The sequence below is a fragment of the Alternaria dauci genome, chromosome 5, assembly GCF_042100115.1.
Source record: "Alternaria dauci strain A2016 chromosome 5, whole genome shotgun sequence".
Taxonomy (NCBI): domain Eukaryota; kingdom Fungi; phylum Ascomycota; class Dothideomycetes; order Pleosporales; family Pleosporaceae; genus Alternaria; species Alternaria dauci.
This window is the reverse complement of record NC_091276.1, coordinates 1178397-1201986: the sequence shown is the minus strand read 5'-3', so window position 1 is coordinate 1201986 and position 23590 is coordinate 1178397. Positions and strand designations below refer to the sequence as shown.

Genomic DNA, 23590 nt, shown 5'->3' with positions numbered 1-23590 from the left:
CTCCAATCCACGTGTCGCAATCATAGCGTTGCGCCCTATTCGCAACAGTGCCTTCGGTTTCGTCGCATGCAAAGAACGCCCAAATGGACGAAGAGTTAACAAAAAGTGCTTCTAGGATCGATCTATCTTTTTCGACATTTTGCTATCTCTCCCTGTATTGTGTCAGCTTTCGAAATGCATGGAGGCTGATACTCGACTCACAGTTGACAACCTTCGCGGAGCGATGATACAATACGAGTTCTGCATTATCTACAATGTCGGTCAGCTGGTGTTCTGGTTCTTGAAGCTCGTCCCGCGTCGTTCGCGCTGTGCTCACATGGACATCGTAGGCTCCTGCGCCGAACTTGACTCTCAGAAGCATCGTCAACTTGTTTGGATCTATATTTCGCCCAGAGATTGACTGCGCATCGTCTAGATCCGGAACTCCAGGGCTTTGCTCGACAGACGAAGACAGCGCTGTTTCGACAACCGTGTTGATTGCGGAAACCGTCATTGTCTTGTCTTGTCTTTCCGTTGGATGTTGAACGTACTCAGAATAGTGGAATCTGATAATCTATTCCTCCTGGACTACATCACGGACTTGAATGCCGTGGAGGGCTCAACTTATATTTGAGGTAGCAGGCCAAGGTCGCGCGTGTGTTACATCGGGGCTGAAGGGGGCTGAGCTGCGCCACTTGCAAGGTTCTCTAGCAGTCACCTTTTGAAGTCGACCGGCTGATTGCATGTACGGCCAACCGTACGCTGGGCGATAGAAACAAGGCAACTTATGCAGCCACGTCTCTAAGCCCCGCAGGCAGAAATGTCGAGGGACCTGGAACGGCGGTTATCATGAGGCACTCGATGCACAGCCTTGTTGCACAGGAGGTCCTTCGCCTGAGGCTGCCACATATATCACAACAAGACGCCGCGTTGTTGTCTCAAGATTAGGGCCATTTCTTTGTTGCACTGGACAACGTCTAAGAAACAGTCATGCACGCTTCTGAGGTGGCCGCCCCACATCATCATCCACGTCATGATCCGGTCAAAAGCTTAACCAACAACGGCCAAGCAGAATTGCAGAACGCCCCGCCACAGTTTCACGTGCCTGCGTCAGTCATATCAAGCCCAGTACTGCCGGACACTAGCGCTCGAAATGTAGCGTCAGCAGATACGACACACGAAAAGTTTACGTCGAACAGCAGACATCTTCGGTCATCTGGTTCTACAGAGACATCAAATGCTTTCGCAGTTGGACCGAAGCTTGGATGGAGGCAACAGTGCATTGATAGCGATAAGTTTGGCATAGGTGACCACCTGAAGATCCCGATTACACCCAAGCCCCGGCATGACTCCTTCCACAAGCCATCAGAATCGAGCGATGGCGATGATGATGGCGACGGTGACGAGGACTCAATACTGGAACTATGGACACCAATCGACCTAGAATCTAGGCCTCTATCTTGCAGTCAAGGAATCAGACGAGGTTCAGGCTCGCCTGACTGGATCTCCCCCAACCAATGGCGGACTGGAACGACCGTTTCTTCTCCCTCTCTGGATGAAGCTTGGACTACGGCAGGAGCAGATGAGCCTTCTGATTTTGACGAGCCAAAGTATGACGAAGTCAAACCTATTGTGAGTGTGAGCGCAGCATAAAGTTTCTAGCATCGTGTAACTGACATCACTATTAGGCGACTCCTCTTAAGCTACACAACGCTATATTGGAGACCCAATCGAAAGGGCAGCGACCTTACACGTCGCGCCTCGGTGACGCCTCGTTTCTTAGCGTTCCTCGTCATGATTATTATCCTGCCGATCAAGATGTCATCTCTGACGCGGGTAACCAACAACAACTGCACCAAAATCATACAGATGCCCAAGAGAGTGGTAACGATGACGCAAAGCTCGAGCTTGAGCAACTATGCGACCTCCTCCCTATAGTTGAGGGGTGCCAAGAACTGCAAACTAGAATCCTAGATGCTCTACAAAGGACGTGGAATACTCAAGGACACGATCAGGAATTCTTACCAAAGGGCGCACTTTGCCGCCTTGTCAACACCGATACTGTCGTTCAGGTGCTCAAGAAGGACCTCTCGCATTCACACACTACTGAAAGTATCCGACAACTCGCTGGACGCGTGTGCAGCGAGAGCCATGTCATACACAGGGGAAAGGAAAAGATCAAAACGTTCCGAAAGATATTTGCTTTGCTTGTCATCGCCGAGTACACATCTTCGATTTCATTGTTCCTTGAAGAAGATGTGAGCGACCTTGATCTACCTCTGATGTTGATGAAGTCCAACGGAAAGAGTGGGCTGTGTCGCAGAGATCCATCTGGAAAGCCATCGAACACCTTGCTTCAGTGCTTCCAACACCCTAAGTGGTCTCCCATCAAGCTCCGAAATTTTCAAGAATACCAGTGGAAGCTGCTAGCACCCTTCTTCGCCCAAGACGACGACGGAGACGTCAAACACTACGCTCTACATGACCATCATATCATACCTTTTGTTCCCCCAGACGACGCCGAAGAAGAAGACGTGGACAGGACAGGGGGGTTCGGAAAGGTCTTCATGGTGCGCATACACGGCGATCATCACAACTTCCGTGATAAGAGGCTGTGTCGTCGAGGTTTCGCCGTCAAGCAACAACTATACGAGAGCGACAGGGAAGCATTCAAGAAAGAAATTGTGATCTTGAAGTCATTCAGCGGTGCAAGATCTCACAGACACATTGTGTCTCTCCTAGCCACTTATGAGCAGTTCCGAAAATTTCACCTCATCTTTTATCGTGCAGAGGGCGACCTTTTCACTTACTGGAAGGACATCCACACACGACCCATGCTTGACCTTCCCAGCATCTCATGGGTAGCTGAACAGTGTGCGGGTATTGCCGAGGCTCTTCTCAGACTTCACAGGCACTTGACATCCGAATGCCAGTCTGGCGTAGCAAAGCATGCAACTTTTCGCCAAAAAGGTATGTACGGTTACGCTGTGTGCCCGGCGCACAAAATTATTCACCGTATTGTTCGACTGAATACCCTGCTCACTTCATGTAGAGGATTCCAATCAGGGAACGAATGAAGCAGATGCTCCTGGCTTCTTCATCGATCCCTTCATCAATAGAGTGCAGTCGTGTGACTCTCTTGAACAGCCAGCTAGCCCGATAGTATCGGAGCGGCCGTTGTGGCCGTCGTCTTTATCAGTCGACGGTGAGCGGCGCCGCATGAAGCACCGTAGTCCTCTTGGGGACCACGATGCAAGTGGTGTACTCATTCATAACAAGAATGCTAGTATCGGAGTCCTCAAGCGTACCCAGAAGCTAGTTGGCTTCGACCAGACAACAATTGACACTGAGGAGCAGACTCATCAAAAGAAGTATGGTCGTCACGGAGACATCAATCCGGGTAATATACTTTGGTATGATGACAGCGACGCTGATCACGATGGCCTGAAGGGCACCCTGAAGCTGGCCGACTTTGGGCAAGCAGAACTCAACACCCTACTGAGCCGAACGCAGCCTCGTGATGTTGCCAACACCTTGACGTATCGACCTCCTGAGAGCGATCTTCAGCCGAAAATCGTTCGTCAATCCTATGACATCTGGTGTTTAGGCTGTGTCTACCTTGAATTCATAACTTGGGTACTTGGTGGAAAATCTTTACTGTTGACATTCTCACGAGAACGAATCACGCCAGACGCCTTCCAGAACAACCAGCCAACTGATACCTTTTTTCAGGTCGTGAGAGACCAGGAGACTGAACAACCGGAAGTCATGGTCAAGAAAGCTGTTACACTGGTATATTTTCCACCCGCTCTGTCGTTGCTCCAATGGCTGATCTTCTCTCTACAGTTCATAGATGAACTCCATCGGCATCCCAATTGTACCGACTACCTGCACGACTTCCTGAATATGATTCAGACTGAAATGCTAGTTGTGGATTCGGCTCAACGAGCATCCTGCGCGGATATCTGGAGATGGCTTAAACGCATGCACGATGACTGTTCCCAGCAAGAGGGCTACGCAGATGAGAGAAATCTTTGGTCTATCAAGCGTGAACCGATGCCACGATCTTTCAGGTTGAAGATGTCGCGGCATGCCGAACGCGTCATTGAGAAGAATCTTCCTATGCGGCATGTCCCATTGGCACGACAGCGCAAAGTACTCCACGACATCAAAGAGCGACACAAAAGCCGTTATCTGCGAAGTATCACTCGAAGCCCATCCTGAACAGCGAGATTCAGCATACAATCTAGTTTTCTGTCTCCGATACATCGATGAAACCTGGGACGAATATCTGCAATATACACGCATGCGCCTCGGTACTACAGGTGCTTACTTTCACGGGCATGCATCACGCTATCTGCCGAACTGTACTTATAGCCGCTGTTCAACAATGCGGACAGCGTTAGTTGCTACGCGAATGACAAGGTTGTCAGCTTGTTTTTCTGCCTCTCGCGCCTACCTAGCTGCGGTGCTCAATAAGCGCGCAGATCTGGAGCTGAAACATACAGTGTGACAGTGTGACAATGTGCCTGTGTACCTAGGTAGGTACCATCGGTGCCATGAATACTCAAGCTGACACACTGGATCATCACCTGTTCATGGACCTCAAGAACCGGCGGGGTCAGGTCATAGATCAGTTTCAGTTCACCTGCAGTTCAGCTGGGGCGGGGTCAGGCACATTTGCACGCATCGGGGCAGATCGCCGTCTCTCTCGCCTTGAGCTGAAGGCTGATTACCAGGGGTACGAGACGTGGCCTTGTACCATTTGTCAGATTCGCATGTTTGTATCTCGATCCACGAAAAAGCAACCATGCGGCTCTGCCGTCCTGCGGCACGGTAAAACCAGCCATAAATGGCAAGGCCGCTGCCAATAATTTGGGCCTAAGTATTTTGCTAATTCACTCTCACACTAGTGCAAGGCTAAAGTTATCTAGCATCGGTAGCACGCCTGACCCCTTCGCCTGCGCTTCGCACGCTGCTCGACTGATCCCGTAGCTCGCCAGCTCGCCGGTCCCGCCATCTGCAAACAATCAATCACAATTTCTCACAATGATGGAAGCGGAAGCGGACATTGCAGATATCCTACAGGACCTGGATTTTCTGGATGATCCTGTCGACGAGCAGTCATTAGCCAGCAGTTTGATAGCCTCATTCGTGCCCAGCAATTTCCATGACCCGCCTAGGGACTACCTCCCCGAGACGCGTTTCGCAGAATTAGTTACGAAAGAGAGAATTGAGGCAGAGTTGAGAAAGATAGAAGATGTACCAGTCCGAGAGAACCAAAGAACCTTCAACCGTGCATCTCAAGAAGTCCTCGCACGCTGGATTTGCGAAAAAGCATTGAAGACATTTGCAATACTCGTCCAATGCGAACCCGATCCCTATTATTTACTGCTCTCCATGGCACTCTTCAAAACCGGTGGATTCGATGACAGGAACTTGCCCCTACCCGATCCCCTACTATCGGCGCCACCGCCGAAGGTATTTCATAAAAAGGTCTGGACAAGCCAAAAGATCCACGACTTCTACAATAAGCAGTGGCATCTGCTTGTACCAGTATTCTCACCAGATCAATATAGCTACAATCTGCTACATAACTGCATATTTCCGTTTACCAAAGAAGACGTTACACCCAAAGTCGGAGCTTTCGGATCTGTACACAAAGTACGAGTTCATCCAGATCATCAGAGACGATACAGCATGCAACACGTATGTCAATACTTTTTGGACGGGTATCAATACTGACTCTACAGTAGGTAGCCATCAAAGAGATCAAAATCACACGGGGCAACGACAGGCAGGGCACTGAGGATGCTTGGGACAAAGAAGCAGGAGCTTTAGCAAATATCAACAAGCTCAAGCACCCACATATCACCGAATGCGTTGCCGCAATAAGAAGAGGGGACAGCCGCTATTTCATGTTTCCGTGGGCGGATGGCGATAGCTTACGCGACTACTGGGTCCAGACTTCACGACAAAGTTCGGGTCCAAATGCTGAGCTGATTCATGAAGCCATTGGCCAACTGAGAGGCCTCGCAGACGCACTCCATTGTTTACATTACTGCAACAGTGGTCAATCAGTGAGCGCTCTCTCAAATAGTGCACAGCATGAAGAAAGTGCCATACCTGAGATGCAGTTTCACGACGAACACGATGAGGAGACATATGATGCTCATCAAATTACTACCAAGTCCATCAGACATGGCGACCTGAAGCCCGAAAACATCCTTCGATTCATGAATTCCCAGAAGAAGCTAGGAACTTTAAAGTTAGCTGATATGGGTCTTGCAAAGCAACACATTGTCGTCACTCAAGATCGGACGCATCTCACCAGTACGAGATATGGTACTGTTCAATATGAGGCGCCAGAAGCATTTGGAGAACTCAACGGACCAAGATCGCGTCTTTACGATGTCTGGTCAATGGGCTGTATTACCCTTGAGTTCATAATATGGCTTTTGTATGGCAATGACGAGCTCAACAACTTCTACGGTCAGTTGAAAGGAGATGCGCAGAATCACTGCCAGTATTTCGAAATGCCGATTCTAGGAGAAGCAACTCGCCCGGACGTTCACAGAGTCGTTCGCAAGTGGATGGAGGCAATGCAAGAGACAGATCCAGAGTGTTCTGGGAATACGGCAATTGCCGACCTTCTCCATTTGGTCCAAGAGAAACTGCTCGTTGTTCCTCTGCCACCAACTCGGGAAAGTTCGGTTAACGGCGGTCGGTCTTTCGCACAACCAGGAATTGACGACACCTTTACGCGTTATCGTGCAACGGCTGCGCAGTTTCGTGACTCTCTAGACACCATTTTGGCCAAGATACGACACAAACCCGGATACCTGTTCACAGGGAAACTCAGGACAAGCGTGAAGCTGCCCGTCAAGAGAGCCACTATGCTGACCCCTGCTGCTGCTGCTGCTAACAGATATGAAGTACCGATGTTTCCTAAGCTTACGCCAACGCAAGAGCCTATGCTCAGCGGCGTTCTGGGTCGTCCTATAAGGACGTCCGACTATCGACTTCCTCCACTCAGAGACTGGGAATTCTACATTGATGAGAAGTTGCCTACAGCTCTATCAACTCGGGTAGTCGCGAAGGAGTTTTCGCCAGCAACTGATGCCGTATCCGCAAAGAAGCTCTGCGATCGCTGCATCAAGTTAGATTTCTGGGTTGGAGGTTTCGCATTCGAAGACACGATGTCGGCCCTCGAAGATCGATCACGCTTCTGCGACTTTTGCAATATGCTCAACGACGTCAGCGCCAAAAGCGACGGTACTAAAAGAAAGGCCATTGGTTTTGAACGAAAGCAATCAGCTCTACTGATTGTGGGAGAGCCGTTCCCTGTACTTTCGATCTTCAGAAGCCTTGGTGAGTCCTTAGTTCCTCGGCATTTTCGCAGCGTAGACTGCACTCGAAGCCCCTGGAGGAGCCTGCATTTGAGAATTCTCTCAAGATGCTAACAAATGATAGAGTGCAATCCACCGACCGCTATCCAGCTGGGCTTTCCTGACCCACCTCAGCCAGGTACCGAGACTTCATTCGAGATAATGAAACTGTGGCTTGAGAACTGCAACGCCAAAGATCCACAGAACGTCAAACATCAAGACTGTCACAAGGAGCCAGAAAGTGTTCCAACACGCCTGATTGACGTTGGTTCCACACAAGATCCCATCCTTCGGCTCATCGATACCCGTGAGGAGTCCGTCTCGAGCAAAGCCTATATTGCGCTTTCACATCCATGGGGAGACACCGTAAAGTATCCACCGTTTTGCACGTCGCAAGCAAATATTGCATCTCACAGGGTACGCATACCGCATGAAAAGCTGCCTGCAACCTTCCAAGATGCTGTATATTGCACACGAAAGCTGGGGATTCGCTACCTGTGGATTGATTCGTTAGCCATCATCCAAGGCGATGATGGTGATTTCAAGGAAGAAGCACAGAGAATGGAAAATGTCTTCAGTGATGCTTACTGCGTTCTCGCTGCAAGTCGGGCAACCAACCAACGCGATGGCTTCCTGCGTCCGAGGAAGCGACGTGACTACGTCACCTTTCAACGTGGGAATGAGAAGCCGTTCTATGTCTGCAAAACAATCGACAACTTCAACAAAGATGTGATTGAAGGCGCACTGAACAAGCGTGGATGGGTGCTCCAGGAACGTGCGCTTGCGCGGCGGACAATCTACTTCACCGAGAGCCAAATGTACTTTGAGTGCGGGGATGGCATCCGGTGTGAGACGATGACCAAGATGCACAAGTAAGTGATGCCACAAATGTGTCCCTTCATGTACAGATGCCTAACACTATCTGCTACAGCAACATGGCCGACTTCCTCGGCGACCCTAAATTTCCAACCAAAGCCATGCGCGCCAACCGAGCAGGGAAAATATCCTACTTCCAGGGTCTCTACAAGCAGTACTCGCGTCTCAACTTTACTCATTACGGCGACCGACCGTTCGCCATCGCTGGCCTAGAGAAACGGTTACAGGAAGCCTTTGGAACGAAGGGCAATTACGGCATCTTCGACGATGGTGACAAACACAATGGCGGCCTCTTCCATCGCAGTCTTCTTTGGCAGCGGGGCGAAGAAGAAGGAGACGCCGAGCACCTAACACCCATCGAGTTCCCGCCTGGTCGCAATGTCAAAGTCCCAAGCTGGTCTTGGATGGCCTACAAAGGCGGAATAGATTTCATAGATCCGCCCTTTCATTCTGCAGACTGGGAATACAACGAACTACAGCCGCCTTGGAGCTCCGGTTCTGCGTCTACTACCCCAATTACATTGTCTGGTGGTGAAATCGCCATCACGGCCACTGTCCGCAATTTTGACGTGGCAGGTAGACAACAGTTTGAAGTCAAGATTGTCTATGACACAGAGAGACGGACGGCATCCGATGGTCAGCGGGCGCAATGTGTTGTCGTGGCTAAGGGTAAAGAGGGGCGGAGTGACAAAGAGAAAAGATATTACGTGTTACTTGTTATGCCCGTCCAAAGCCTGTCTAGCGGGGACTTGAGGGTGTACGAAAGGGTCGGTGTTGGGTTCATGCTCGGCAAGTTCATCTCGCTGGACGGAGAGGGTATCCAAGGGAAGATAGTGTGAGAGAGTTGACTCGGTTCATGTGCATCCGCTTGATCCAGGGTATTATCGGGACAGGGCAGCTTGACAGCGAAACTTTGTGTGATGATAGCTAATGCATCAGGTTCTGTACAAAGCACACACTGCGGGGACATGATTTGTGCAGATCCCAACGCGCGATCACGTGGAGGCTCCCCTCGCCATGGCTCGTGCAGACTGATGCCTGGAGGACGTCACAGCCAATGGCGGTAACGCAACCTCCAACAACATCGCGCGAGCCATGCCGCAATCACGTCTAGGGGTGGCAGCTAAAGACTGCGCCTATGGCTCCATGACTTGATTCCTTCTTTCCTCATGTTCTCCGTCGCAGCATCGCCATGGCCGAAACAGGAACACAGCCAAACGCAGAACTCGTCGCGCACGACGACCTCTGCCCCGTAAGCACATCACGCAATCACGCGTGCCGCTGCTAACAGATGACAGATCTGCCAGCTCCTCCTTCTTACGCCCGTGAAAACTCGGTGCAACCACCTGCTATGTGCGTCATGCATGGCACAGTGGTCCGACGCCTCCAACACAAACCGCATCGAACATTCGAGCTGGGACGTGAACCTCGCAGACTTCGACCCGAATTATGATCCGACATATGATCTCGAAGCCAACTGCCCCATGTGCAGGACTCGCACCACTGCAGCCCCGGATAACGCGCTGGCAAGGCGGTTGGAACACCAGTATCCCATAACGTATGCCGAGAGACGGGTAGAAGAGGAAGAGGACAGGGGATCGCGTGTCGGGCGTGATGGGTTTGAGGGTGTCATGATCCTCATAGGCAACAAGCACAGGCTCATCAGGAACCCCGGCGATGACAATGAGCACGACTGGACATTTTTTGTGCGTACCTCGAGACCAGACTTGATAAAGGAAGTACACATCCACCTGGTATGTTTCCGACTCCTGTTCCAGCCAAGACGAGGTTCAATATTCAATGTCTCGATGCCAATGCCTCCCCGCACAGAGCGTCTAGTAAGCTCGAGACTTCGACGGGATCCCGGGAAGGATCAAACGGGCGTATGACTTGGAGACACTTGCGCATCGACCAGTTTTTTCATCACTGCAGCGCTGACAAATTCTAGCATCCTACCTTTCGCCGAAACCACGTCATCCTCCGAAAGCCACCTTTTGAGTTCAAAGCTCGGGGCTGGGGAACCTTTGTGATTCGCACCGAGATCGTTCTAAAGCAACCGTATAACTGGATCATCGATAATGCGGGCACCAGACAGCAGGCACTTGAGCTGGAGTGGGAGCTTGACTTCGAAGGCAGAGGCAGACAGGGCCGCGTGAGAGCGAAGGTCAACGGAGTCGATGTCGCAGCCAGTCAGACCGGCCGTATCTTGCGGGCAAGGCATCCGCCCAGAGTTAGCCCCGACCCGGATTTTGAGGACGACGAAGATGAAGACGAAGACGACGAAGACTTTGAGGAAGGCACCAGCGACTACGTTGAGCCATCTCGAAGATAGCAATCGGAGGCACCACACGGTGTCTAGCGCGGCCTTCGTTTGGACTGTCAACATGTATTTGTCTTTGTCTCAATTCAGCCAGCTCGGTGGCAAGCTTCTTCTAGCTGTCTATTGGGAAACCACATGTATATGCGTCGGGAAAGATCCACCAAGTGATTGGGATATGCTGAAACTGTGTAGGCCTCTATCAGCCGCGGCCTGTTCATAATCGCCGAAACACCCGCCACTGTCTCATACACCCGTTATGAAGTAAGCGCGTGCAGTCACATGGGGAAACAAACATGCATTTATCTCTGTTTGGAAGGGTGTGGTATTCTGGCCAAGCGTTGTTCGCTCGTTTCAGCACTTGCGCTGGCACCCATTTCCAAATCAAGAACTCGGGGGTCAACTGCAGGTATTGGCATGCTGCTGCAAGCAAGATACGCATTCCTTGGCAAGGGTAAGCACGAGCAGACTTCAGACAGTGTTTGGCGAATAAAAAAGTATGCTCAGCCTGGACCGCAGCATCTTGCGCGACCGAAGGCTGCCCGCTGAGCTTATCTGAAAGCTTGGCGGCGAATGCTGGTTCGTTCATCATTGGCGCGCATCCTAGAAGATCGGCACAACTTACTGTCCCTGCACTGATCACACCGACAACGTGGTTCGCCTTACAGATTCGAGATACACAAAGTCGTGCCGTTCCAGGCTGACCATGCAGCACATATGCATGGCTCACGGCAGACGACACTTCTCTACCAACGGCAAGCGGCCTTCACGTTGTGCAAACTTAAGAATACCCCTCGGATTGTACGGCTTGTTCTGACATACGTTTGCATCTATTCCGGCCTGTGCGTTGATTCATACCGCGGTCTCCGTTGTCTACGCCTCACTGGTGTTGTCTCTAGAAGTTAGTGATTACTACCTTGATAGTTCCCTGGCCGCACAAGTCCAACCGATCGGTCGGTACAGATGATTCGTTTAAGCTCCCTAACGATGATGCTACAGCCAAATGCAAGATGTTTCGGGGCGAAGGCTTACCACATACAACGGTAGGACTACTACGATCCGTTGTCGGCGATGGACCGGTGCGTACTTGGCAGATATAGCACTGTTCCAGGGCGGCTTCGCCGACAGCTGGCATTTCATATATATCTTGCGTAGAACGGCTGCCTATTTTCTAGTTTCTCCATTAATCCAACCACGTTGTCAACAAATCTCATTCCATCTTTTTCATTTGTTTCGTCATGGATCTCGCACGCTATTTTAGTTTACGGCGGAAGACTATGGACAGTCACGGGAGTACTCATACAGGACATGGAAACAGGCGGACTTATCTGCCTCTCCTCGCAAATCCCATCAACGAAGATGTCCTCGAAGTAGTAACGGGCAGTTCCACGGATTTAGGCAAGACCAATACGCACACCAGCACATTTGACAGTTCGAACGATACGACAACACTTGCCGGAAACGGTAGAACAAGCCGCGGAAACATCATCATCTACAAGCAACATACGGAAGCTAGCACGATAGAGCTGTTCTACGACCTCTTCTTCGTTGCAAATCTAGCATACTTTACAGACATGCATCAACATACTGATGTAGAGTGTACGTATGCTTGTCCAACCCTAAAATGCAGTAACTAACGCTCTTTTAGCACTAATCAACTACCTCAAACTCTTCACTCTGATGTGGTTCACCTGGCTGAGCGTCACACTTTTCGACGTGCGGTTCAGTATTGACTGTGTATGGAGTCGTCTTCATAAGGCCATACAATTCGGCATCTTCACTGGCTTTGTGTATGCCGGTCCGGTCTTCGACAAGTACAGCACTAGTGGAGTTGAGAAATCATACCGGAACTTTGCCATTGTACTCGTCATCGGTAGAATTGCGATTGCTGTACAATACGCTGTGGTGATGTGGCAGGGCCGCATGTTCCGTCAGACGTTGATTCCGTTAGGTCTGAGCGCTGGCGTACATGCCGCAGCAGCGGTAGGTTATGCCATCACCATGGTTGTCTTTCCTAGGGGCCGTGTTGGACTTGAAGAGCAACTCGCATGGTAAGTGGGCTTCTCCCAATCCATATTTTTTCAGACTAACAAAATGCGCAGGGTAATCATATCTATTGTCGAAGGTCTTCTGATCTTTTTCATCGCAATGATATGGCGAATCATCAGCTTTAAATATACCCATCTAACGGAGCGGCTGCAATTACTCACCCTCATCATTATCGGAGAAGGGATCATCGGAATGGTAAAGAGTGTAGCATGTATTACGAACGGACAGACGAACAATAACATGAGTGAGATTGGGACCGTCATCGCAGCTGTCATTCTCTTGGTATGTCGCCACATGTGAGAAATATGGGGAACGCAGCTAATCAAGCTCGTAGTATCTTCTATGGATGCTGTACTTTGACCAGCTTTCTCACGATCGCTTCGGAACCCTACGGCAACAAGTTTGGGCTGTCTTACACTATCCATTACACTCAGCAATTCTCCTCTGTGTTGAAGGAAACACATCGCTGATTGTATGGAATTCTGCCGTCCAAGCTCTCAAATGGATGTGGTCCTTGAAGCCAGACGACTATTCCAAACCAGCGGATGGCTATTCCGACACCGCTAGTTACATTGACCACCTCAACCAGAGCATGATTGCAATCAACAGTAGATTCACGAGCCAATACTGGAATGCGACATACAATTGGAATACTAACTTCACTGCCATTGAGAATTATACCGCAACATATGGCTTCAAATCGGAGGAATGGAACAACCGCACCGGCGACGTCGTTCGTCACATGTTCGACAGGGCGCAAGTCTTTGTGTACGAAGCACATGACGATTCTCTAGCAAAACTCAACGCTGTGACCTCACCCACGGCCAGTCCACGAATCAAGCTAGACGCGGTATCTGAGGTTTTCGACACCACTACGATGCAGTTCTTCATCGGTGCTGGCTGTGTATTGCTGGTATTGGCCATCATGTATTGGTTCAATAAGATACACAAGACTAAATACGAGTTCGGCGAGATCATCAACAGAGTCGTCGTTGGCTTCACGCTCATCATATTGGGAGTATCTGCTGTCATTGCCGACAGGACAACCAGTGGTTTCAAGTTTAAAGGGAGCCATTGGATAATTCCAATAGTGGTGCTGTTCTTTGCTGGTGGTAAGTATTCTCATCCACGCTCAAAGAGAAGGGGTGGCAAGCTAATCTCCTTCCTAGTATTGTTCCTTGATAACATGCTCTTACTTGTCGCACAATACACGAGTCGCCATCCACCCCAATCACATCACCGCGATACCTCGTGGGGTAATAGATCTATGGTCAGCGACAGCGATAACGAAGCTGGCGGCCTCATGACCAAGTATCCCAGCCGCGCACCGAGCCCTGGTGGTATACCGAAGGGCGCACCTCGTAGCAGAAGTCATACACCAGCGGCTTCTCTGAGCAGAGTTCACACCGCATATACACTGTACTCGGATTCGCCGCTTCAGCCACGCGACTCCGCTGCAGGCCCATCAAATGACAAGGCTAGGATGCCGAGTCGTGGCCCTAATTCAGCCTTTAGCAGCGATATCACTCTTCGAGACGATGGGAATTACAATGGACAAGGCAAAGGCAAAGGCACAGCGAACATGGGAGACTTTTCGTATGAGAATACGCCTACTAGTGTTTTGGCTGAGGGTCAAGGACTGGGCATAGACATTGCGGTCCATCGAGCTAGCACTCCAAGCCTCTACAGCGATGCCGACAAGAACGGGAACTTGAGTGGAAAACCAAGCAAGAGCAATTTGAAGGAGAAGGCTAGCTGGAAGAGCTTGGGTGTCATGAATGGACATGACTATGAGGGTAAAGGATATGGCGATGTGGGATTGCAACAGCCGACACGCGCAAGGACAGTTAGTTTTGGGGATCACGGAAATCATGTCTGATCGCTTGCAAGCACAGCATACGTAGCGCATTTTGGGCGGGTTGCTCTAGAGTCTTAGCGTGCATTCTGCCGGTGTTTTGATTTTTTTTTTTGAACAACGTTTGTCTCCAGTGCCAAGATGCCTGGGCCAATGCAGTCTGGACGGCTTCACGGTTGTTTTTGAATAGAAAGCATAGACGGGTGGTCACTTTGAGATTCAATATTCTTCACGTGATCGAAACATTTGGTTGTAAAGTTCGCAACTCTGCCGCCATCATTCCATTGCATCTTCTCCCTGTGCAACGAAGCTTTACCAGCCCCGTTACCCCTAAGAGGCATCACATCACGTGCACCAACTCATCTCATTAGGTACTCACCTTCCTCTCTCCTTGTAACTCCAATTTCCACATGTGAGCTTCTAACCAGCCACAGACACGCTTTCTGCCCGGGCACCAATCAAAACTCCAGGACAAAAGCTAGCGTCGCAAGGCTGCAGATGCGGGGCAACCCTTAACGCTTACTGCGCCCCTCTCTTCAGGCACCCAGTGCAATCCTACTTGCTGCGGCGCAGTGCGGATCAGGACGCAGACTTCGTAAGACGCAGACTACATCGTTGTAAGCATCATCGTCATTAGTGTCATCCTACCTTTCTCACCCTCTTGTGACACAACATCTCAACGCGGAATAGTCATTGTCGTACGAGCACCTTTGGACACGACTATCGTTGTTGCACTCAGCACCGCATACGAATCGTGGTACCCGTACTGGGAGAGCGGTAAGGCCTGTGCGAAGAGGGGCTTGGCAGGGTTCTTCGTACGTCGGATTTACGAGGATACGGACGCGAGGAGCCGAGGTAGGACTGCCCAACGAGTTTTCCAAACGTGCAATCTCGACAAGAGGATTTTGCTGCCAACAACGGAACTTCCAGGAGGTATAGCGATAAGGTCGAAGACAAGTCGCACATTCTGGTCCAGTTTGGTGCGCGCCCGGATTCGCAGATCGTGGAGCTAGGGGCTTAGAGAAGACATCGTCTTAGTCCGTGCGTAAAACGCGACGAGGAGAGGCGCAGACATCTGAGTTTGGTATCGAAACAGCCATCCGGTTGGGCTGGAGGGCAAGAACAGAAGGAAGAGAGGCGTGTTGCTTCGATTGCGTCACTGCGCTCCGTCAACACGTTGGCAAACGAAGGAAGGGTGGCCCTGACCAAGGACAGCAACAACATCAACAACAAAGCCAACAACGTGAATTCCAGGAGACAGCATCGACCCACTACATCAAAATTCTTATACGAGCGCCTCTCGTCGCTAGGAACTGGCAACACCGCATCGACATTGCTGCCGCATCCGTACCATTATTCTTCCCCAAACATCGTCACTACGCCGGCCAAACTTTCGCTATATCGCCGAATCGACCGCCATGCTGCTAACAATGTCAACAACCCACCCGCACACGAATGACTTCCTAAGTCTGCTCTCACACTGGCACGTCCACAAGGCCGAATCGCCATTCCTCAAGCGTCTCAGCATGCGATGCCTAGAAGTCGTTGCGCTCGCGGCAGTCATGCTCTTTGTTCCACTTACGATGCATCGCGTCGTCCGAGGCTTGGATGAGATATACGAGCTGTTAGATCGAAGAGCACAATCACCGTACGCCATGGCCTCATGGACGAGCATCGCGCTCGCCGCAGTCATGCTGCTAGGCTGGCATGTATGGCTCGGTCGATTGAGTTACGTAAGAGAAAAAAAGTCGCAAGAGGAACAGATTTCATGGGGTCGTGTACTGAGTCGTATCGTCATACCTTGTCTCCTCCTAACATTGGGTTCACACTTCGTCTTTCAGATTGTCACACGCATCAAAAATCCGAGACCACGTATCACACTCAATACAGTCGACATGCAAGAAGCCATCGGGCAGCTGTATGGGTTTCGATGATATGCCTCGTATGTTGAAGCAAAAACTCAAAGTGGCAGAGTTGCTGGTAGGGAAGAGGAGGAAAGACGTACAACATCCAGAATCGAGCTATATAAAGGACACGCATGGACTGAAAGAAGAGTCTACTCAAACGACAACCTGGCACCTCACAACCGATCAACATTACACAAGCAAAAGACGACGCGACGACTCGTAAAAGCGCTGGTCTTTGCCCCAGGATCTCATCGGCCCAACTCCGGCCCCATCCATTCAATCTAGGGTCCCGCCTTCTCCGCATGATGACGTATTCGATGCCAGCTCTTGTTCCTCTCCTACCCCAGACTCAACCTCTACATGCACGGCGTCCAACCTTGCTGGGCGACGACGGGTAACATTCCTCGTTGGGCCCCCAGCCAACACCTTGGCAATGTTGGACGGGGTAAAATGCGAACCCAAGAGCAATCGGCCCGTCTTTTCGTGGGGGAATGGCGAAAAAGACCGGCTAGGCATAGGGCTCTAGCTGCCGTCTTTGGTGCGAAAGAGCGAGGACAGTACTGTGACACCTAGGCGAATGCAATATGGTGTAATAGCAACGGGATATGTGGGTCGTGGTCACGGAGTCGTGTGATGTCTGTTCGTGGAGACAAGACCGTCGGGTTCGCATTGTTCTTGTTTTCAAACAGGTGGTGGGTTTTGTCAACAACATTTGTATACAAGTGCCAGGGCGAATATGTAAAGTAACGAAGGGTGTAAGCAGAAAGGTGTTGTTGTATCAATTGACTATCGAGTCTCTTATATGTGTTGATAAGACAATGGCGGAGATGACCTAACTCTACCTGCCTGGGACCTGTTTCCTAAATATAGGGAAACAGATTCTTGAAGTGTATGTACCCTTCAACTAATGCGAGTTCAGAGTGCCTATTGTCTTACAGACAAGTATTCAATGCGACCCAATTGCGCTTTCGTCTTAAGTCTCTCTGCCAAAGTACCATAACATCGTTCATTCTAGGGAGATTGTACCTACTGATAATACACTACCGCTGTTACTGCTACTCTCAACTCATCTCCGAGGGTAGCATGACAGGACTGCCGGGTCTAGAAAGTTGACATGCGTCAAATCGCGCACGGAGAAATGTCGAGCTGAAAGCAGCCTGTGGTAGCGTACCGTGACTTCTCAGTGGTACCCATCCACAGAACGGGAGCCTGGCTCAGATAGCGCCGTGTCAAAAACGTGTACTGTACCATGGTTATGCAGACATAGTGCATATCACGAAAACAACAAACCATCGCTTGTGCCAGTTCGATATTGACTCGTCTGTCTGCAAGTGAAGAGTAGGCAGGTATTGCGGTTTCACGGCAAAGAACCTTTCCGACGGAAAAGATCACACTGTTCAGCTTATCGGAACTGGTTGTTGGGAGGCTGAATCTCCGCATTACCCTTTTCTGCTAATGTGCCCAGTGCGATTTCGCTGTAGATACTGGGGTATGGAGTGTCGGGGCATTGCATGCTGGTTCCACAGTCTGAGCTGGAGCTTGGGCTTCAGCCATCTACTCGCAAACATACTGATATGTTCAGTCCACAATGTGGACGATGCGGGGAAAGATGGAGCCGTCTTGTCATCCTGGTCGACGAGCGCATGCGTTATCAATTGCGGAGAAGATCCTGCAAGGTACGGACCTCTAGCCAAAACAACGCGGTGCGGCATGAACAGTGCATTGCTGACGGTAGATGGAGGCTCCAATGCAAACATGCGGAGATGTGGTAAACGTGGGATTATAGTGCGCCACAAGCGGGACCGGGACATTGGCGACGGGATCAATTGGTCGTTTCGGGACGTCAAGAGCGATTAGGTATACAGTGCTGCGCACTGACGCTCGCGAAACTGGAGATGGTCTGAAATGCTGCCTTTGCTTGGTAGAAGGTCCGAGATAAGTGCAGCGACACTATAGAGTTGGTGGCACGGTCGCAGATGCGTACACCAAAGATCCCAACATTTCTGACGAGCCCATGGCAACGATTTGGGTAATAGCACCGGAAGCCTGATGACAAGGCAGATAAGACATCCCGCATGGCGCGATGCCCACGACGGCGACCTGTAGGCTCGAAGCATCCAGAAACAGCCGGAGACCGTGGCTCAACGTGAGGAGCAGGCGGCTACATACAAGTGTGGGTGAGTTGATATGGTTTGATAGTGGCGCGGGCGGGGGGCTGGGGAGGCGAGTCGAGGCAGACACGGTGGTCAGCTGTGTCTGGCGGAAGCAGCAGTAGCGCAACAGTGACAGTGAGTCGTGCGGAACGCATTGCCGAGCCTTCTGACAAGTGCCCTCTGGTGCCGCATTGGGGTTCGGGCGACATCCTAAAAGCCAAGCGGATGTACCGTATTTTGCAGGTGTTTTGTTCCAATCAACGCACGCGCGCGAAATGTCGATCGTCCTATGCGTGCCTTGGCAAGTCAAAAGCCATCAGTGTCTTGAACCATACGACACGAGGCAAGCTCGTGCATGATGACCGATGTATCACCAGCGTTGCTACAAACACAGTAGCTTTGTCGCATAGGAGATCTTTTGAAAATGTGTCGCATTCGAATCGTCGTCTCAGCAGTGTCGCGTAGGCCCTTGGAAAGGATGCTGCAATATATTAATCACAAATGAGAGTCCACGGTGTTTTGTCGCTCGGGTATCGTCTTTTTGGCCTCGCTGTTTGTCGCATTGGTATAGCGGAGGTCGTGCATCATTTGCAAGCTGCCAAATCTCGACGTTTGCAGAATGAATGGGTATTGCATTTATGTAAGAGCGCAGCCAGTGTTCATAGGCTTCTGGCGATAGAAAATCTATTCAATGGCGTTAGATCATGACAGAATATCTCTGCTATACAAGTTTCGCTGGTTCGCTAAAAGCATTTCAAACAGCACGCTTATCTACTGGGACATTACGCTTCAGTCCGATAAGTTGCAGCATCTCGGTCCAGAAGCCGACAGGTGGTGTGATGAAGGAGGCCTCGTAGGCATCAATCAGAGGAGCGTCCCAGACGAGGTCAACCTCATGTGGCTTCAGCCACTTGGTCCTCTTGAAGAGTTTCCAGAAGATGAACAGGATCGGAGCAACGCCGACCATGGTGTAGTATGTGAAGAAAGACTCAAGGGTGAAGTTGCCGGGCTTGAAGGTGCTGTAGCCATACACAAAGACAACGCAGATCTCGAAGCAGAGCGCAAACCAGGTACCATATGGCTGGAAGTAACCGCAGTAAGGGAGCGTCTTTCGGTCGAGGCCCTGAACTTTGCAGGCCTTGTAGAAAGCAAGGTAGGTGCCACACATGACGATGTAGTTGATGACACCACCAGCAGTGATGATGTTGGTGAGCCAGGTCAGGACCTTGGCCGAGTTGTCTGACAATTGCAGGAAAGACAAGAATGGGAAGATCATGACTACCAAGAAGCAGTAGATCGGAACGCCGTTCTTGGTGCACTTGCGCAGAATCTTGGGGGCACGACCTTCAATAGCAAGCGAGTACAGACTGCGAGTCGCGCAGTACGTGTACGTGTTACCCGCAGAGAAGATACTCGTGATCAGGAGAGCGTTGACAACGTGAGGAAGGCCGGTGATGTTGAGGTTCTTCATAGCAATGACATAGGGAGAGGCAGCAGCACTGCTCTCACCAGCTGCCAAGACGCTGACAAGCTCTGGGTCGTTGTACGCCAGAACGATGCCGACGCAAAGAGCACCAAGGATGAAGAAGGCACCGAATCGGAAGTAGACAGTCTTGAACGCGGTCTTGATGTAGGCGCGGGGACGCTTGGCCTCACCGGAGACCATGGAGATGTACTCGGGACCGACGATACAGAAGGACGCAGCCCAAAGAGAACCAAGGAAGCCTTCAAAACGTCCAAGGTCGCTGCCGCCGGGCATTGGGCCAGGGTCGCGCCAGTGTCGGAAGCCATAGGCATCCTTCTGAGGGTTACCTCCAACCATTGTGACGAAGGTGAAGCAGTAGAGAATCAGGATCAGCAGGACCTTGCCTCCAGAGAGCCAGAATTCGGCCTCACCGTATGCTTTTACAGCCAGGATGTTGCAAGCACTAGAAGTAATCAGTTTCTGTCCTCTATGTATGTGGCACATGGCCCTCAGGGGTAAATCGGTAAGTCTTACGCATATAGAACGATGACGGCTGCACAGACAGCAGCGACTGGGATGTCATCTCTCCAGTACCGCAGCACAATGTTGAGAGCCGTGATTTCAAATGGGATCAGCAGAGCTTCGTAGAAGAAGAAGTTCCAGCCGGCCATGAAGCCTAGGGACTCGTCGACCCAGTGTCCAGCCATTCGAATGAAACCTCCGGACACGGGCATGAAACTGGCCATTTCAGCCATGGCGTTATTCACGAGAGCGATGATGCAAGAGTATCCAGCGTATGCGAGGAGCAGACCGAGGGGACCGCCCTTGTTGAGAGCACCTCCGATGGACACAAAAAGAGCAGTTCCAATGGAACCACCAATGGCGATGAGTTGAATCTGACGGTTACCAAGATGACGCTGCAAGTCGTCGGAGTTGTCGGTCACTTGGCCATGTTGGATATCGTCACCAGGATAAGTCTCGCGGACGAACTCTCCAGAATACTTCTTGTCCTCGGCCATGGTCGCAGTGGGAGTTGTTGCTTAAGGCACAGGGCAAGTTGTCGCAAGGGAGTAATAGTGTCGCGTATGGAAGGTCGCTTCAGGTATTGGGAGTTGTCGCTCTGGAGTCGCCGCCGAGGGAGGGAGGGATCGACTATCAGTCGCGTGGGGTGGGAGCAGCTAAAGCCACAACAAGATGAGTTGCACTGGATGCCAGTGAACAGAAGGAAGGCTACAACGTGGTAGAGGAGGTGAGGTTGCTCTTATCGGAACCAGGACGTTCGGGGTGAAAGGTAGGGTACTTATGCCAGAGACGGGTGCGGCACACCCAGTCTGCCCTACCTGTGGATCCTCTCGGTGGTGAGCGCTGCGATGCAACTAGGACTCGAAAGCGGTTTGGCAGGGCGCTAGGCGGACGGCAACGACTAGCCGGTTGCGGCCTAGTGCACATACCGCGATTCTGGGCATAGGATTCGACGGCACAGAGTTTTCAACTCACCCCGGCTGTCATGACCCCGCTCGTTTTGTGGCACGCGAATGGGGATGCGCCTTCCCTCGTTAGCGGCGTCGACGGCGCCACCCTACTGAGCTCGGGTGGGAGACAAGACGGGCTCAGCGAAGCAGCGCAAACGTCTTGTTTGCCCATGGGCAGGCGCGCCTGGGTCGGGTTCTGGGGCGGGCGACCAGGGCCCAGGTCCTCCGCCATTTCAACACACTTGAGGGAACGTAATCCAGCGCGGCGGGCTTTGCTAAGTTGGCGGGCCTCCGGTGCTGGCGAGTGGCTGCATGCGAGGCGCATCAAGGCAGCGCGCATCCTCAGATGCGAGCCATTTGTGACACCAGGCTCGTGGGAATCCGGGGTCTGGTATCATTGCTTCTCGCGTGGCGCTGTGCGGCTGATAGAGCCTCGCATCTTTTGTGAGAAAGAGGTCGTCTGATGCCGCGAGCCACATGTGCCTAGGGGAGCCGCACAACGGAGCCTCTAGACCAGGGCTCGGCTGATAGCAAGGAATACTGCCACGGTGCTTGATTCGTGTCTTGCGCGCGTTGAGAGATTGGCATTGCGGGAGACCAAGCCTTATACAAATGAAATGACGGCATCGCGCGTGAGAAGTACCGGCCTGCAGCCGACATATTGTGCTATACGATACTATGTGCCATGGGTCGGTCCTTTTTCCTTCTGCTATGAAAGCTTGATGCGACACAGAGTTGATCGCCGTCTCTTGAGATATGCTCCGGCATTGAATAGTAATTGTCGAAGCCCTTCGCGTCGCCTTGTGCTTGTTTGCCATTCGAGAAAAACTGCCTGCATATCAGCTACCCACGGGTGGCTTGGGAGATCCGCAGCAGGTGTAGCGAATCCGAGGAGCCGAATCTACGGAATGCTCATACTGGTCAGTTCAAATGAGTAGCGTTCAGCCTCTTACCTCAGCGTCCGGCTGTTGTTTGCCTAAGAGCACTGGGCCCCGGGCATGGCCCCATTATGGGCTGGGTGGCAGTCACGTTCGTTGTGTCTGCACTGGAGTCCTGACTGTTCGTCGTATCGTAGGAGGAGGCCTTTTTGAGTACGTTCTCAGAGGGCAACAGGCGAGGTGAAAATTGATAGTCACTGAGCAAAGAAATGCAACTCATCGACTCTACCAGGTGTTACTGTCGGAATCGCGTTGTTCTTCGTGTAGGTCACCATCGCCGCCCGCAAGCGCGTTAGTACAACACCATGGCAACCCTCACGGCTTTTCCGCGGCACCGCTGCACTCTGGTCTCGACCACCGCGCTGGTCGCTGCTTTCACTTGAGCAACATGGAAGCGAGTCGCGCTTCTATGTTAGCTCTCTTCAATCTCAGTCATTCCTTATCAGCTCGCAGATAGTGGCTGGTGGAGTTCTCCATTCACGGCCCACTCTCCTTCTCCCGCTGTTCCGAGACACTTCTGCATGGACCCTGAGTCCACGGGCGAGGGAAATCGTATTTGCGCGGCGATCACTGTTCGCCACGGACAGCTCGCGATGCAGCCAACGCACACTCTTTCTTTGATCCGACACAGGCGCATGCGATCGCTCTGAATATGCAATGATGGACGATTATGACGGCCTTCTCTACTCGTACCACTCAGAGAACATGTCGTCATCGGCTGTATGACCCAGGTATTGTTACAGATCTCGTAGTCTTGACTTCACCCTCAAACCCAAGCTTTACGCCCTTTTTTTCTTTTTTCTCTTTTTTTTTCCACAGGACCAATGAGCGAATTAATGAAGAGCAGCTTTGCCTGCCATGATGCAGAGCCTGCGTTGGTGCTTAACAGGAGGTTCGTAGCAATATGCCCCACTCTTGCTGCCTGCCCCGCGCCACAACCATCGTGCTTTCCTCGTATAAGCTTTGTATGTTGGCAGCTCCTGCACTTAGCCCCCAGACGCTTTCCGTAAGCCGTCTCAGCCTCACGAGCTCAGCCACTCAAGTCCTTCTTGCAGCCTGAACAAGTCGTGTCTTACTTTCTACAAACATCACGCGCGCTCTCATCGTCGTCATCTCCGCGTCCTCGTTTTCCTCTTGTGCCTGGCATCTCCTCACTTCAGCATCCTCACAGGTTCCTGTCCTTTATCCATC

The 23590-nt window shown here is 51.4% G+C and overlaps 6 protein-coding genes across 6 annotated transcripts; 4 read left to right on the top strand and 2 right to left on the bottom strand.

Annotated features, from left to right (window-relative positions):
* Positions 1-122: 122 nt before the first annotated feature.
* ACET3X_005890 (uncharacterized protein) lies at positions 123-493 on the bottom strand (the record flags this gene model as incomplete). Its single annotated transcript, XM_069452042.1, has 3 exons — positions 123-152; positions 202-249; positions 317-493. 3 exons carry the CDS (start codon positions 491-493, stop codon positions 123-125), a joined length of 255 nt encoding a protein of 84 aa, XP_069306250.1.
* Positions 494-969: 476 nt separating this feature from the next.
* ACET3X_005889 (uncharacterized protein) lies at positions 970-4203 on the top strand (the record flags this gene model as incomplete). The annotated part of the gene is made up of 4 exons (XM_069452041.1): positions 970-1611; positions 1668-2949; positions 3032-3771; positions 3826-4203. The coding sequence occupies 4 exons, from the start codon at positions 970-972 to the stop codon at positions 4201-4203; spliced, it is 3042 nt and encodes a 1013-aa protein (XP_069306249.1).
* Positions 4204-5028: 825 nt separating this feature from the next.
* Positions 5029-9082, top strand: ACET3X_005888 (uncharacterized protein; the record flags this gene model as incomplete). Its single annotated transcript, XM_069452040.1, has 4 exons — positions 5029-5688; positions 5736-7350; positions 7453-8239; positions 8299-9082. 4 exons carry the CDS (start codon positions 5029-5031, stop codon positions 9080-9082), a joined length of 3846 nt encoding a protein of 1281 aa, XP_069306248.1.
* A 353-nt stretch (positions 9083-9435) lies between these two features.
* On the top strand, positions 9436-10575 carry ACET3X_005887 (uncharacterized protein; the record flags this gene model as incomplete). Its single annotated transcript, XM_069452038.1, has 3 exons — positions 9436-9495; positions 9542-9997; positions 10192-10575. The coding sequence occupies 3 exons, from the start codon at positions 9436-9438 to the stop codon at positions 10573-10575; spliced, it is 900 nt and encodes a 299-aa protein (XP_069306247.1).
* Positions 10576-11798: 1223 nt separating this feature from the next.
* Positions 11799-14488, top strand: ACET3X_005886 (uncharacterized protein; the record flags this gene model as incomplete). Its single annotated transcript, XM_069452037.1, has 5 exons — positions 11799-12159; positions 12209-12611; positions 12663-12891; positions 12944-13721; positions 13779-14488. The coding sequence occupies 5 exons, from the start codon at positions 11799-11801 to the stop codon at positions 14486-14488; spliced, it is 2481 nt and encodes an 826-aa protein (XP_069306246.1).
* A 4790-nt stretch (positions 14489-19278) lies between these two features.
* On the bottom strand, positions 19279-21008 carry ACET3X_005885 (uncharacterized protein; the record flags this gene model as incomplete). The annotated part of the gene is made up of 2 exons (XM_069452036.1): positions 19279-20452; positions 20524-21008. 2 exons carry the CDS (start codon positions 21006-21008, stop codon positions 19279-19281), a joined length of 1659 nt encoding a protein of 552 aa, XP_069306245.1.
* Positions 21009-23590: the final 2582 nt, after the last annotated feature.